This window comes from Ischnura elegans, chromosome 8, assembly GCF_921293095.1.
Source record: "Ischnura elegans chromosome 8, ioIscEleg1.1, whole genome shotgun sequence".
Taxonomy (NCBI): domain Eukaryota; kingdom Metazoa; phylum Arthropoda; class Insecta; order Odonata; family Coenagrionidae; genus Ischnura; species Ischnura elegans.
Window position 1 is genome coordinate 21,751,415 of NC_060253.1, and position 15,848 is coordinate 21,767,262.

The 15,848-nt window shown below is 38.6% G+C and overlaps 1 protein-coding gene across 1 annotated transcript; it reads left to right on the forward strand.

The window, feature by feature from the left end:
- The first annotated feature begins 5,707 nt into the window (after positions 1 to 5,707).
- Positions 5,708 to 9,022, forward strand: LOC124163807. Its single transcript, XM_046540900.1, has 3 exons — positions 5,708 to 5,995; positions 7,013 to 8,206; positions 8,924 to 9,022. The coding sequence occupies exons 1-3, from the start codon at positions 5,714 to 5,716 to the stop codon at positions 9,020 to 9,022; spliced, it is 1,575 nt and encodes a 524-aa protein (XP_046396856.1). The 5' UTR covers positions 5,708 to 5,713.
- Positions 9,023 to 15,848: the final 6,826 nt, after the last annotated feature.

The window sequence follows — 15,848 nt, forward strand, 5'->3', positions numbered from 1 at the left end:
TAGGGGACCTTCCCCCAAAAAATGGTGGGCGATGGAGGAAAACGGATGTCATATTCGGATTCAGGTGGTCATTTTATATAAGAATCAGCAGGAATGGTACCAGGGCTCGAGAAAAAATTATTTTTTCCGTCCAGTGTTACAGTATCGGCCGAAGAACGAAAATGTGTCCCTTTCCATGGGATATTGTCTCCCTTTTCCGACGCAAAGCGACTGATACCCTTCCCGTATTACGTTTAATTTCTTTGCGATTTCCCTCCACCTGTTGCAGTAGTTGCACAATAAATGATTTATGCACTCTATTACGGTATCAACTGCCAAGTACTGGGCAGTTGATACCGTAGGGTGGTACTTCAATCAATTTCTTCGTAACGCTGCTGTCGCCATCACCTACGAATGAAATGACAGTATTATAGTATCTTCCAGAACAATAACACTGAATTATTCCGTGCCTTATATTATCGTACCAATTATCCAATGATATTTTAATTCGCGCATCTTTATACCTGTTTCAAACCCTTCGACTAATATGTCAGCTTCCATTGCTGTCGAGGATTTGCTCCAATTTTTGTAGCATTTCTCTTTCACCTCCGATTTTGTATCGCTACTTCTCGCACAAATACAGCAGTATCTGTTCCTCACTTCAATAAACAAGACCTTCTGAGTTCGAAAGCCGACAATACGGGCCTGTGAAATGAGAGAGAATTTTAATTTTAATGCTATCAAAATGTAGTTTAAAATAAAAAAAATTACATCCAATATTGTCCTACAGAAGAATCTCTCTCTTATTCCAATAGTAGATATTAATGCCAATGTGTTGACAAAATTCATACTGCTACATTTGGGCAATAGTAAAAGTTGTTGGACTAGCGTGCTTCTCAATATTTCTGCTCTTCTAGGTACCGAGGGATTATAGGTATGAGATCATAATTATTAGTCAACAATCCTAAGATTGATTTGACGCAGCTCTCTGCATTCGTCTCTCCTATCAGCTAGCCTCTTCATAGCGACATATTTCTTCCGTTTTGCATCCTTTATAACCTGTCCAATGTAACTCATTCGGGAGCGTCCCTTGCCATTCTTCCCTTCCACTTGCCCTTCTATTCATGAATGTTTTCATCAGGCTATCAGGTCTCATAATGTGGACAAGTAAGTTGTCCCGTCTTCTGCTTAAGGTTTTTAGAAGTCTTATTTTTTATCCCACTTTTTTTGCACTCATTCATTATTTACACGCTCGATCAATTTTATATTCATCATTCTTCGGTAGCAACACATTTCGAATGCTTCCACTCTTTGACTTCTCTGCTGCTATCAACGTCTAAGCCTCACTTCCTTAGAGAATCATACTCCATATGTAGCGTATGATGAATTGTTTCCTTACTTCTATGCTTGTATTCTCAGATGTAAGAAGCTTCATCTTTTTGTAGTAAGCCCTCTTCGCCAGCGCTATTCTACTATTTCTTTCTTGCTTCGTCCATCGTTGGTAATTCGGCTTCCCTGGTAAGAAAACGCTTTCACCTCTTCTAACTTTTGATTTCTTAGCTTAATGTTTGTCCTAGCCTCCTCTCTTTTGCTCCATACTAATATCTTAGTCTTCCTTTTGTTGATTTTCAACTGATATCTGGCCATATTCCTTTATATATTTGTCAAAGTCTTCTTAAAATTCTTCTCTGTCTCGGCTATGACTGCTATGTCGTCAGCGAATCGTAGCATACTATTTTCTCTCCGTTAATATTGACACCCAAAGCCTTCTCCTTACAATCACCTAAAATTATAAGGTTTTTTTCACCTCTTACCTGTTTGATTACTGCTGTGATATCTTCATAGACGTCTTTAACTTCTTCATCCTAGTAGTCCGTCGTAGGTATGTTAACATGTACCACTACGGTATCTACCGGCTTAGTCTCAAGCTTTACCATAATTATCCTTTTATTTAGCGCGGAACCTTTTTCCATGAATATCGATCGTATGATCCTTATCTTTTACATAATTAACGGAAGGAGGAATATTTCTCGCAGTTTTTCAAAGTAAATTAGTAAAGGCATTAGAAATAATTTATCCCCTACGAAATTAAAGCGGGCCAAATGTTGGCAAAGTCGAATCCATTAGTTCGTAATCAGACATAGCTTAGTCCCAAGAAGATACATTGAATGAATTTCACACAATTTGTACGTTGAAGATGTTGTTATAACATTGAAATCTAGGTCACATTAACTTTTCTTAAAATCGTGGAAAATTGCAAGTGTTTCTTTCAATATGGAAAAATTCCGCTCCATCACGTTTGAATCTTCGGATTTTATTTGTAAGTTGAATTAAGTATATGTTTTTATGTAGAGCGTTTTGAAAATCATTAATCATTCTTCCAAATAAAGTTGTTAAGCATGGAACGGCAACTAAAAGTTATCTACCGTGTAGTGGTTAGAGTTATTCGTAAAAGAGGATATTCCAGCGTCACATGCAAAAGGTTTTGTGCTCTCACTCATACAAAGTACTACATTGAACAAGCAAATTTGTACGCATTCACGCGCACAAGTGCATAGTTAAATACACTAGTGCATAGTTAAATAAGTATGATAATCGACATGAAAAAATCATTTGACTAACCTGGGATTCGAACCCGGATATCCCCGATGGCCGGTTAAATATGCTACCACTTATACCACGAAGCAACCTTTTTCCTTGAATATGAAATTCACTGACTCTTCAATGACTCTTTTTACTTGTGTCTAAGATTCGCCTAGAAAAAATTACTTGGTAATGTAACGGACCGGCAATCGGGAGGATCTGGGTTTGAATCGCGGCTAACGTAAGCGAAATGTTGTTGAAGTTTATTCGGGATTGCCACCGGATAAGGTTCTCCATCTCTGCCGACGTTTCGATGGCCGAGTCGTCCATCGTCATCAGGGCATCGTCATCAAGCCCTGATGACGATGGACGACTCGGCCATCGAAACGTCGGCAGAGATGGAGAACCTTATCCGGTGGCAATCCGGAATAAACTTCAACAACAGCATACGCCGGGAAAACCTCAGATCTTTCTTCATAAGCGAAATGTTTTTTTCGTGGCAAATAACAGTCTCGGTATATATGTATTCTCATTCATATTAAATAATAGTGGAGTATAAGATCTAAAATTCCCTTCGAAATTAAAAAAATGGGAGACATATTAAGTACAAGACCTAACTTCAATGCAGGGTTCCATCCCGGAAGGGTCATACAGTGTACTCGAGAGGTAGAGAAAAATTGATCGGGTAATGCTCCTGAGAAATTTTAGTTCCTTCCCAATGACTACAACCGCTCTGCGGTGATGTTAGAATCATTCTAAACTGAAGAACTTTTAATGATATTACATTTAGTTGTCATAAATTTCTAGACGTCTTATTATGCCGAATAATTTCAACAGTTAAATATAATGAGTCTACCTGATCCTGCGCACTAGTATTTTACATGAAGTCTCGCATATTTATACCGCAATGTGGTCGTTTACTCTGGCACGAAATCTTAATTTTAGTTAATAACTCGGTCGATGGATGGGTAAAAATAACTAACTACCTCGTTCAGTCATTCTCACAAAAATTAGCATTGAAAAATCGCGGAAGTTGCCGCCCACTTCTGAGAAAAGTTGCATTCATCATCAGAGTTTCGGTTCATTACGACCTGTAGTGAGAACAATTCATTGAGAGAATCAATCGCTCAGAAGAGTGTAAGCAGCACGTGAAACAGGTTGTTGGTGAGAGATATAACGCGAAGTTAGTTTGCATAACTTCACTCGAGAGAAATAAATATCCCACATTCGAGTTTTATCCGTGTGTATTGTTTGTTTTCTCGTCACTCCTGCTACACAAGTAAAATTCTTGTCTTATACTTGTAAAACTGGTTTGCAGGTTCATTGGATCTCGTGTATCTAATTTTAGCATACAACAAGCATATTTACGCAAATAGATAGATAGTTAAAGATTAAATTCGGTCATCTAGACGTCGTCGCTGTATTACATCGACCAAACATCAACCCCTGCTTAGTGATACGGTGGTTCAAGTTCAAATTCTTTCTTTTGGGTGACTCATGTAATGATTAATAATAGTAATTTTAATATATAAGAATATTTTTATAAGAAAATAACTTTTCGAAGTTTTCTCCCTCGGTTGCAATTTATCGAGAAACATATATGTCGGAAATACGAGACAAATAAACCAACGTGATACTTTTCATATCGTGTTTTGATGACATAACGGTTACTTTTGAAAATATTTAGACACGAAATGAAGATATGCACGTTATATTACCTACTCGGTGAAATATTTATTCTTGGTTAGCGTCAGCAAGAACTTAAAAGGCAATGGTGCAACCTAGAATCTAATTAATAATGTGCAGTATATTCTCTGTATTCATCTTATTTTCAATGCTTGGTTACAAAAAATTAATATATTATAGTCACAGCCAATAAATTATCGAGAGGTAGGTACTTACTTTAAAGCAGTTTCTCCTTCTGTAGTGTAAATAACATCTATTATTGCAGGTTTAAATGACTAAAATGGTTAAAATAATTTGATAGTCTATTTCTTAGCTGCATCACGTTTTTACAGATTTTACGTGGATGAAAATACGTGTCTAAAGATATACTAACTGTTAATAATGTAGCACACTTAAAAAGGATTTATACATTCACCATTATTCCTAGTGCTTCTTTTCCACCTTCCCACAAAAGATATGCTTCTTCTTTGATTTCCTTTCACTTTCCATGCATAAGAACAGAAAACTTGAAAACTCGCGCTAGCCCCGTTTCAAACATGCCGCTCGCAACACAAGAACACAGGGCTTCGGATAATAACGAAAAAAACTGTTGGCCTGCTGGGGCCCGACCACGGGTCAGACGGGCTTCTTAGGTCGAGGAAAGCATAGAGGAAAAAAAAACAGATGTAGGGGACACAAGAGACGATGGAGGGGAGGTAGTGAGAGAGACTGCTGTGGGGTGAGAAGCTCTTTCACCGAGAGTGGGGGATCATACAGCAGCGCCATGGAAGAAAAGCGCTTGACGTTGAGAAAACACGCTCGGGAAATTGAGCTATAGTGTGGTTATTACAAATATTACATTGATGAAACGTATCTTATTTCCAAGAAGAAGGATGAATGTTCTCATTTCCCGAAAAAAAAATTCAAATCGCGTTTTCTACGTGGTAGAATTACATCGAGAAAACAGGCGTTTTATTGTGTTTTTCAGCGCAAATAACTAATTAACAAATGCTTTTCAAATAATTTTTTTTCACTTGCCAATAACAATAATCTTAGCTTAAACCATATCCAAAACAAGTTCTCTCCAGAGTGTATAATAAGCGAGCAAATGGCGAGCAACCTGAAGTCTGCAGAGCCGTTTTTCGCGGAGGTATAGAACACCCTTAAGGCAAAATCCTCAGCAGAAGATCTGCATTCTTCATTGGAAAGTTTAGTCGAAGCAGATAAACTGCTCGAGGAACCGCTGGTTCCATCAGTGTTGGGTCGAAGGATCGTGGATTTGCAATATTTTTTGAGTCAAATACAATCAATTGATCACTCTCCTTTTGAGTGCTCTTTTAGTGATTTGTTACTAGTTGGGGAACGTCGTCTAGGGCAGAGAACATGTTTAAAATTTGTTTGCCGAGTATGCAACGCCAACGAAAATATATGGACTGGAGACAGTAAGCCCAATTATATCGACGTTATCGCTGCTGTGTCTGGTGTGATGTCTTCAGGTGGTGGTTATTCCCAACTAGACGACATATTTTCTGCCATGGATATACCCGTCATGACAGAGAAAACTTATAAAAAATACCACGATAAGGTTTGCGAAGGCTGGCAAACGTCCGCTGCGAAAGAAATGGAGGCGGCGGCGAAGACGGAAGCATCAAATGCAATAATGAATGGGGACGTGGACACGGATGGTGTACCTCTCATTACCGTGATTGCTGACGGGAGCTGGTGTAAGAGGTCTTACCGCAGCAACTACTCGTCATTGGCTGGAGTGGTGAGTATTCATTGGTTGAAGCTATACATGTGTGTTAGGCTAAGAAACTGAAATGATAAATGCATGGACCTTTCCTCAATTTCTGATTCTTCGTCATTCAATATATTTCTAAAGCGGAAGAAATCAATCATAAATTTCATTCTAAAGAATTTTCTCTAGTCCTACCATTTCTCATGTTTTTAAGCATTTAAACTTGGAGTCGGCGAGAAATCGCTCATGCAATATAACCCGTCATATAATATGGGTAGAATCAACAGGATAATAATAATTCGATAATTGCTTGGGGTTTTCTTTCTTAGGTTATTGGTCACAAATTAAAATACTGCGCCTTGCTAATGTTTCGCGATATTTTTATAGCTTTATCTTCGGAGGCTGATTCACTAATGAATAAAGAAATGAAGCTATGAACAAAAGACGAAAAGTTGGCCAGGCATAGTATTTAATTTTGAAACCAAAACCTCAAGAAAGGAAAAAAACATGAATACGATGGCCAACAGAACTAATTCATTTCAAGAATAATTTCACCCAAGTTCAATCGCATGATCTAGTATATCTATTTCTGTCATATAGAATAATCAATGAAGACGTTCCCTCTAAAGCATTCTTTGATGACATTATTTTTTATTTATTCTTCGGAATTTGTTGCGCTAGGTGTTAACATAAGCACCACTAACCCCCCTTTGTATATAAATTTATCTTGATTCCGTATAATAATTCCTGTAATTGTAAACTTATTTTACATAAAAATCGTCGGTAACCGGCGTAGGTAGAGTTTGTTATAAGCGCATGAGCAAAGTAAAATTTAAAAATGAATTTGCGAAAATACATGCGTAAGATTAAGGATTATTATTTATATAGAAAACATAATGATAAGTTTAATTTTCTCACCAAAATGTTTATTGCTTTTTCTGCTAAAAAGTTGTGAGGTTCATGCGCGTGGAGGCAGGGAACATTTTCGAATAAAGTTCATTCTATCGCCCAGTGCGTACATATAAAAATAATTTTTACTCATTTCAGGGCGCCATCGTCGGATACCACACCAAAAAGGTTCTCTTCATAGCCGTGAAGAACAAATACTGCACAACTTGCGCCCGGGCTGATTCTAAGGGTAAAGAAGCCCCAGAACATAACTGCTTCAAGAACTGGAGCTCACATCAGAGCTCTTCCAGTATGGAGGCTGCAGCCATTGTTGAGGGGTTTTGTAAGAGTGAAGAAATGTATGGTGTAAGATATGCGCGACTCATTGCAGATGGCGACTCCAGCGTTTACAAAAAGGTCCTCGATGCGGGACCCTACAAACTATTGTCAGTGGAGAAAATTGAATGCCGTAATCACTTGCTCAGAAACTACTGTAACAAGATAAGGGAACTTGTGACAACATGTAGCAAAGGAATCTGTGACAGAGTTGAGAGGAAATTGATAGCAGAAAATGTTTTGCGCTTTAGAACTGCAGTGACAAAAGCTGTTGAGTTCCGAAAATCTCAGGATATACCCTTACCTAAAAAAACTCAACTACTCGAGAGGGATATCCTGAATAGTCCGAGCCACATTTTTGGAGAGCATGAGAAATGCAAAATAGGGTATTTTTGCGATGGCAAAGTCAAAAGTGATCAAAAAAACTACATTCCAGAATTAAAAAGAAGTGGGGTGTATGAAAAATTGATGTGTATTGTAAAAAACATAAGTCGTCATAGTCGAAGCCTTATTTACGACGTGGATAATAATCCAGTTGAACACTACAACGCTGTTATAGCAAAATTAATAGGTGGAAAGAGAGTCAATTATGCCCTTTCTCGTTCATATAAGGGAAGATGTGACGGAGCAGTTGTGAGTTTTAACTCTGGCAACCCATTGCGCTCGCTTTATAAAAATGTATGCGACGTAAGTCCAGGGTACCACTGCAAAAAGTCCCTTCAGAGGAAAAGTGATAAGGCGCTTTCAACTTCATTCAGAAGGAAAGGTGTGCCAAGATCGAAGAGAAGTATATTCAATCGTCTGGGAAAAAATCGTGACCCTGATTACGGGCCATTTTCTGAAAGACCGGACATGCCAAACCCCCAATTTGAAGATGAGTGTCGGCTTTTCCTCAAATCCCTCCAAAAGACCAAAAAAGAAATAGAGGACATTGAAAGACAAACAGTGGGGCAAGGCAAAAACAATCAGTGGGTCACAATGCGGCGAAAGAAGCTCACTGCTTCCAATTTTGGCCGCGTATGTAAAATGCTTCCGCACACTGGCTGTGAAAACTTTATAAAATCAGTTATGTACAGCAATTTTGACTCTCCTCACTTGGAATATGGAAGGATAAATGCGGAAAAAGCTCGCACAGCATTGGAGTTAAAGGAAGGTATTTGCATTCAACCATGCGGGCTGTACGTCGACCAAGAATTTCCTTTCCTTGGAGCTACTCCCGATGGAATTGTTGGTGATCGTGGGATAGTCGAAATAAAGTGTCCGTCATCGGCAGCAGAGATGACTGTAGAAGAGGCAGTCAACAAAGGAAAAGTAAACTTCTGGATGAAGAATGATAAAATGAAGATTAACCAGAAGCATAATTACTTCTTCCAAATTCAGGGCCAGCTTCACATCACTCTGCGAGACTTTTGTATCTTTGCCGTATGGACCAAATGTGATTTAAAAGTGGAGAGAATCGAAAGGGATGACGATTTTTGGAGAAAATTTATGGTGGAAAAATTGAAAAAATTCTACATTGAGTGTATGCTTCCCGAAATAGTTGATCCGAGATTCTTCCGATCAATGCCGATTCGGAATCCTCCTGGAATTTTGGCAGCTCAAGAGAGGAGAAATACAGCGGGGAAAAGAAAGAGCGGGGAGAAGGACGGGGAAGGACAGTTGCCTAATAAAAAAGCTAAAAATAAATAATTTAAAAACAGATATTACATACTCTTTTCTTTAACTCTGGTGCAGTATCCCAACAATTACCAGGAAACTACTAACCTGTCCTCATCGGATAACTCTCCATACGGAAAAGCAACCAGAAACTGTAAATTACCTCGAACGAAATGACCTGCGAGTGAAGCAGGATTTCATCAGGACTTTTCAAAGCCCATAAGGGCAGTATTTTCGTTGTCATTCGTGTGACATATCCGATATAAGCAGAAATTGAAGTTATATGTTATACTCAAGCCAACATAATTTTGTAATCCTCATTGGTATTATTGATTTTACTGCAATATTTACCTTGTCGCCAAGGTTTTTCCAATCACTACAACTGATGCAACTCCACTACGAAAGCTTTTCGGTTTCATAGCGTCTGAATAAGTAAGTACTATAAAAATACAAATCCAATAGGAAAATAGAATATTATTTTTATGCTACAAAAATGATATTTTTCGTTCCCAAGTTTCTTTTCTGTGGTTTTATTTAGGTATCTAAGTATGTCAGATTCATAGCATGTGTGCGATCTGGCCCGAGGGACCAAAAATGTGCGGGTGGGGATGAGGACCCCCGGTTACGATAAGGCGGGGACACCTTCCAGCGAATGTGGATTTATTTCCTCCGTGACTTCGGAGGAAACGCATTGCAAAATTCTGCGTCCATACGCTCTCAGCTTTCCATGAATACGGATAAAAAAACTCAAAGTGACACCCATGCTGAAAGTAAAAGGGCTCTAATGAGAAAGGGTAGCTGATCCTCGAGTATCGCTACTGTCAGGGTGCACACACACCCAAGAGTGCGAGTGAATTCCCGTTGGCGACGGCCACGGGAGAAGCGAGAGAGGAGGAGCGAGAGCTTGCAGAAGCCTCGCCCGCCTCATTCCTTCAAAGAGGAACACACTGAAGATAATAAACCCTAGTCAAAAACGCCGACGCAAGGATGGATTGTCTGAGACGACTCTACCGGCCGACAAGAGAACTATCTCCAAACTCAGACGGCCTCGTGGGAGGAGAAAAATTTATGTCCCACGGGGAGGTATTGAAGTAGAATAAGAGGGGATGGGGGAAGGGGAGTCAGGGCGCCACAAAAGAGACCCTCTACATTCCTCTCGTGACGTCACGTACTTTGGTCGCAAGGTTCGTTTCACTGCGAATAGTTGCAGAGTGAGCTCTTATGTTAATTTAGCTGTGTTAAAGCAATGAATTTACAAGTACGAGTTAAAGCGTGAATATTTGAACCAAATCACATAATTAGGGACGTATATTTTGCTATTATGCGTAATATTACTATGACCGTTCGTAGTGCATGCGGTGGTCATCTTGCATGCTGCAAGTTGGTAATTAATCAACCCCTGGCAAACACCCGAAAAGTGGCTCGCAGAGCATTATGCTGATATAGAAGAATTAGAACATGCAGTATTTTCTATTGAATCGCCTGCATAATTAGATTTGGTAACACGGTACCTTCTTAGGTTTATATATTTACTTCACATTCTCTTTCACGTTTTTATGTATCCTATTACCAAACATAAACACCAAGGAGAAGTTCTTATTCATTACACACAAAAGAAACATGTGATAAATGTTTTTCATGATAAGTCCTAATTCGATTATTATAGTAATCTTTAAAGTTTCAACTGAACTATTAAGTATCACGGGATTAACTTCCATCCGAATCTTACTTCATTTTCGTAGCATGAACTGTGCTATCCAGAACTGCAATACATGACTTATCTTATGCTATCACCGCTTTTATTTATTACATAATTTTTATAACTGGGTGGAGGTTGGTGCGATGGCGGTAGGTGACGAGGTTTTTAGTTTTCTGATCCCCCGACCAACCACCCACATCAACTATAGATAGTTATCATGTAATGGCTATAATATTTGACCTGTATATTTTTCATTTCCATTCAGTATTTTCTGTCTTCTTTTTATCTTCCTGATTTTCCTTCCTTCCTAATTTTCTGTGTTTGAGTATTGTTTATTTTTTTATTTATTTTTTGTATGTTCTTTTTTATTTCCAAGGGCTGTTTTTTTATCTCCAATGGGTAAAGAATAAAATACGGGGTGATCGAATAAAAATCATTTCATCGCTAAGTATAATATTAAGTACACTTTCGCTTAATTCTTGACGCAATGGCCTCGGCAATGGTTGTTCTTCATGAATCGTTGCTGCGAATGTCTTTCAATGAATTTCACCGATATCCCGAATCTAATCGTCCGCTTTCAAGCGCTTCCCTCCCAGCCAAATTGTCTCTCCGGCGAAATATACGAGTCAAAAATCGCAAGTTCATTACTGCACGGAGGGTGATCGTACATGACCCATTGAAATTGCTCAAAGAAGAGTTGGCTTGCGCCAGCGCTTAGAGGACGGGCGTTGTCATGTATCAGAACACTTCCAGAATTCAGCACGTCTCTTATTTTATTTTGAATGGCTCCGCGCAATCGACCAAGCATTTGCAATTATCGTTAATCCCGGCAGAATGAAATCTAAAAGTAACACGACTTTTTTGTTTCAAAACGAAGCAGCATAATATTTCAATTGTTTTAGGATCGCATGAATTTTCTTGGTTTGCTTGGTGACTTTTAATGCCTCCATTGCTTTGGATGTAACTTTGTTTCAGGTCTGTCATATGGAATCCGTATAATCCTTAGTCGCAGTTGATTTTTATTAAGTACTCTTTTTTATCAGCATAAGGACAAGAATTTTCCATTCCCATTCATCAAATTTCGTTCTTGTCAATCCACAGTTATCACTAAGGGGGAGAATCAATGGCTGTGATCTTGCTAATGAAGCTTGCTTCTCGTCTTAAACTGACTACTTGTGTTCGCAGATGACTGAGCTTGTGGTAAGGAGGGCGTGGAGTTGTCCGCTGCGTGCAATATCCTTCCGGATTACTCATACGATCCATGCATTAGAACATTGGACCTGCACTCACAATCAGCGTCCAAACGAACGGAAGGGCTGGCGGGCGCAGAGCCACCGATCGCTTTCTCCCTTCCCCAGATCCTGCATCCGAGTCAGTGGTCGCCAAAGTGGACCTGCTATCTCCCCATGTCCAACCGAGAGATCATCTGTGGCCCAAGTCCAGGAGAGCGCGGCTTGCGATGGTCTAGGGGGTCAGAGATAAGTCGGTGTGTTCCTGGAATGAGCAGGTGAATGCCATTGGGAAGGCGGACGGACGAGGATAATCTTTGTTTTCATCAAATTATAATTTCAGGTAGTCTTCCATGATACCCATACTCTCTGAGATCTGCTTAATCTTAGAATTTAGAGTAACTTCCTGTCACACGGGTGAATTAATATTTAAGTAGTAATTCTTCAATTGACATCAATCCATTTTAGAATTACATGAAGGGTGCTGTCTTACTCAAGACAACAAGTAATCCAACATTCGCAATATCGTCGAAGTCTACCAAATATTTTTGAAAGAAAATTTCTTCACGACCTAGGCAAAATAACATAAAATACTTAAAAATTCCAGTTTGAAATAGCATAAAACCTACCTCATTAAATCATACCAAATTTCTTCTTACGCCCATTAGGCACTATGTATTTCTTTCCTTAATACCTTCCTTCAGCAACTTCTTGCCTATATTTTCTTCTAAAATTTTCACATCTATTAATTGAGAGCATACATGATTCCATCGCCTAATAAATGTTCAATCACTTCCTAAAAATGGGTGTGTACCATATAACAATTGATTTCGTAATGAGAACCTGTGGGAACTCTTCTCCACCATTGAATTCAAATATATATTGCAAATTAAAGTAAACTGAATTCATATATATATAATGTAGTAAATTAATTCCACTTTATGAAAATACAGCACCTCACAAACAGCATCACCATGAAATTGGCTGTACCAACAATGCAAAGGACAACGAGACAGCATCGCAAGACAACACAGCTGGTGAATGGATACTCTTCGTCAAGTATTCACCAGCCCTGATGAGGACACGGTGGTCTCTTTGGGGGGTTACATCGGCTTCCCTAAAGTTTCGGACGAATACCAGATCACAAGGCATCACGGAAAAAGATAGTTCCAGATGATTTTTATTTAACTATGTCTACCACATGGTCACTAATAAATGTATTAAATAATAATAATAATTTATTGACAAGACTTGATGACGAATAGATACTATAGCAAGGATCTATTGTAGGTACTTATCTTTTGTAAGTTATTAAATGAGGTTCATGGCTCAATTTTGGGGCAATGCCCAAGTTTGTTGTAAAATATTGTAACGTTATAATTTTATGTTGATGCCGTGATTTGTACCATTAGCATTTTGTAACCAACCATCATAATCACTAACTCGATTTAAGATAATGAAATGTATACCAATAAAATAATAATAAATAAATATAAAACATCAGCGTCGATGGAGGAGCAGTAGCAGAGAGAATTAAGAGGTAAAGATAAAGTTGTTCTATCACGTTAGCATTTGTGGTAAGTGCTCATTGTAATGGCGTCTTGTCATACCATCCGAAGAACAGATTGATCTGTTCCAAACGCCCTCCTGAAAATGCTATGGCAAGCAAGGTGCAATCTTTGAAAAATCTCCTCCACTAGTATTTGTATCCGGACACACAGGGAGCAGTTAGTTATGACTGATAAAAATGTGTAAGTATAATTATCACATCAACCAGACCGCAGAGTGTTACCTTAAGAATACATTATTAACATTTTCTTTCCCTTTTTTATATTCATTAAATAAAGTCATGTCGAATAATTGTTAAAGGCATTCACTGTTAGTGCAGGTTTCTAATTGTGAAATTTGTTTAAAAACGCAGCTCAATAAAAAAGGGTTTGCGTCTAATTATAGATTTTGTTTCAATCACTTGCTTTAAAATATTCACTTTCCAACATACGTTTATTACGGTGATCCACACAGCCAGCACCCATCTCCGGACTGCCGATAAAGCGATAAATTGACTTTGGGAGGGTGCATTTCTATCCCCCCCATTTTAATACCTGCATTGTGGGCGGTCGCTATTAATCTCTTCGCATCACGATCTACAGACTTCTTTGTTTATCTGGTGTAAATATTTCGAGGTAACTAAGGGATCATTTTGTATAATTCTATTTAAACGCGAAAAGTTTACAAAAAACAGGGTTCGCGAATTTTCCATCGCATTGGCCACAAATAATACCACTAAGTTTTGATGAGAATTATTAAAAAACCACAAAATAATATTGTAACTATTGAATATCTACAAAAGGTGAGTGACTAGTTTTAAATTACTGAATTTCGAAAAAAAACAATGCGGACAATTATTGCGAAATTTGTTCAACTTTGAGGCTATGTATTTTGTTTAAACATTTAACTAAGGATAAACTCTTTGCGTCACTAAATTATTGAAAACAACGGTGCAAAGTTGCAACTTCCTGACAAAAAAAATATTTTTGAGGTTTGGTCCAGCTTTTTCCATTTCGGCCCACTGTTTCCCCCGAATTCCGAGGAAATTATCAAGGAAATCCCGGGTAAGAAAATTCTAGAAGTGATGGGGATGTAAACACCTCAGCGATGTTTTGTGAGGAATTCCTGAACCGGCCCTAACAAAGTGCACAACTTTTCGGTCGTTTAATTTTTTCCTCTATTCAGCCATTTTCGACGTTCGTAGGGTGGACGAATAGGGAGAATGGTGACCCATTGGGTAGGTACTTGGAACAGGATCACCCAATAACTGCCACAAATGAAACATCACACTAGGCTTACAGTATCCTTTTTATGTCACTCTATGATTTTGTATCAGCAACGAAGGCTTACGTGCTGTGATAATGACAACTAGGTGAGACGATTTCATGATCATCAATTATAATGACAAAGCAGCAAAGCTGTCACATTTTACATCAGAATTGAGAAAGAAAACTGCCTTCAAGGAGAAGCATGGAAAAGATGGAGTAATACACGAAGAACTTATCAATCTCTTGCTGAAATGCTGTTCGAAGAGTCTGCGTTCCAGTAAATAGTGAAACTTACGGACACCCCCCACAATAATGCTCGAAGCAGAAGGTGGCCTTGGGATAGCAATTCCCACCCCTTTCCCCGAATGGGCGAATGGCACAGCCCTGAGATGAACCTCGATTGGATAATTGATACCAGGGACATTGCATAGAGGAGGCCCAATTCCATCACATAGGAGGATGATTCCTGTTGACACTTAGCTCGCATTTTAATCAGCATTCAAAAATGTCGGTAGCGCGGTGATGAGTCCAATGCGATCCGTTTTTTTTTTCAATTATTTCCAGTTTAAGGTTGCAAATGCGAGTAATATTTTTTTAAAGTTATGAATTTGACAAATCCTATCATCTTGAATGTAAATACAGCACCTCACAAGCAGCATCGCCATGAAGTTGGCTGTACCAACATTGCAAAGGACAACGAAACAGCATCGCAAGACAACACAGCGGGCACACTTACACTCTTGTTAGTCATCTATTCACCCTGATGAGGACGCGGTAGTCTATTTTGGGGGTTATATCGGCTTCCCTAAAGTTTCGAACGAATATCAGATCACAAGGCATCACGGAAGAAGAGAGTTCCAGGTGATTTTGATTTCACTATGTCTGCCTCAATATCACAAATAAATTTATTAATTGATAATAACTTATTGAGAAGGCTTGACGACGAATAGATACTGCAGCGAGGATCTATTTTATTTATCTACTATATCTATTAAATGAGGTTCATGGCTCGATTTTGGGGCAATACCCAAGTTTGCTGTTAATAATAGCAATGCAATAATTATACCTTCCCCCCCCCCTGAAAATCGAATCATAATTTCCGTTAGCTACTCAAGTGACGACTTCTGTAAACACATTTAAATGCGCGGCGGGTGACAACACATCAAAAGACCGACTTCAGAATCCTCTTTTTTAGTATTCATGATCGAGAAAATGAAAACGTATGGTAAGTATTCATTGTATGCTGCATAAAATGTATA

What these genes read in the sequence shown, in the direction of transcription:
- LOC124163807 (XM_046540900.1), top strand. Translation starts at nt 5,714, where the DNA reads ATGTCTTCAGGTGGTGGTTATTCCCAACTAGACGACATATTTTCTGCC. An exon ending in ACTCGTCATTGGCTGGAGTG is followed by an intron (nt 5,996 to 7,012) that starts GTGAGTATTCAT and finishes TACTCATTTCAG; the next exon opens with GGCGCCATCGTCGGATACCA. An exon ending in CTGCTTCCAATTTTGGCCGC is followed by an intron (nt 8,207 to 8,923) that starts GTATGTAAAATG and finishes ACTCTGGTGCAG; the next exon opens with TATCCCAACAATTACCAGGA.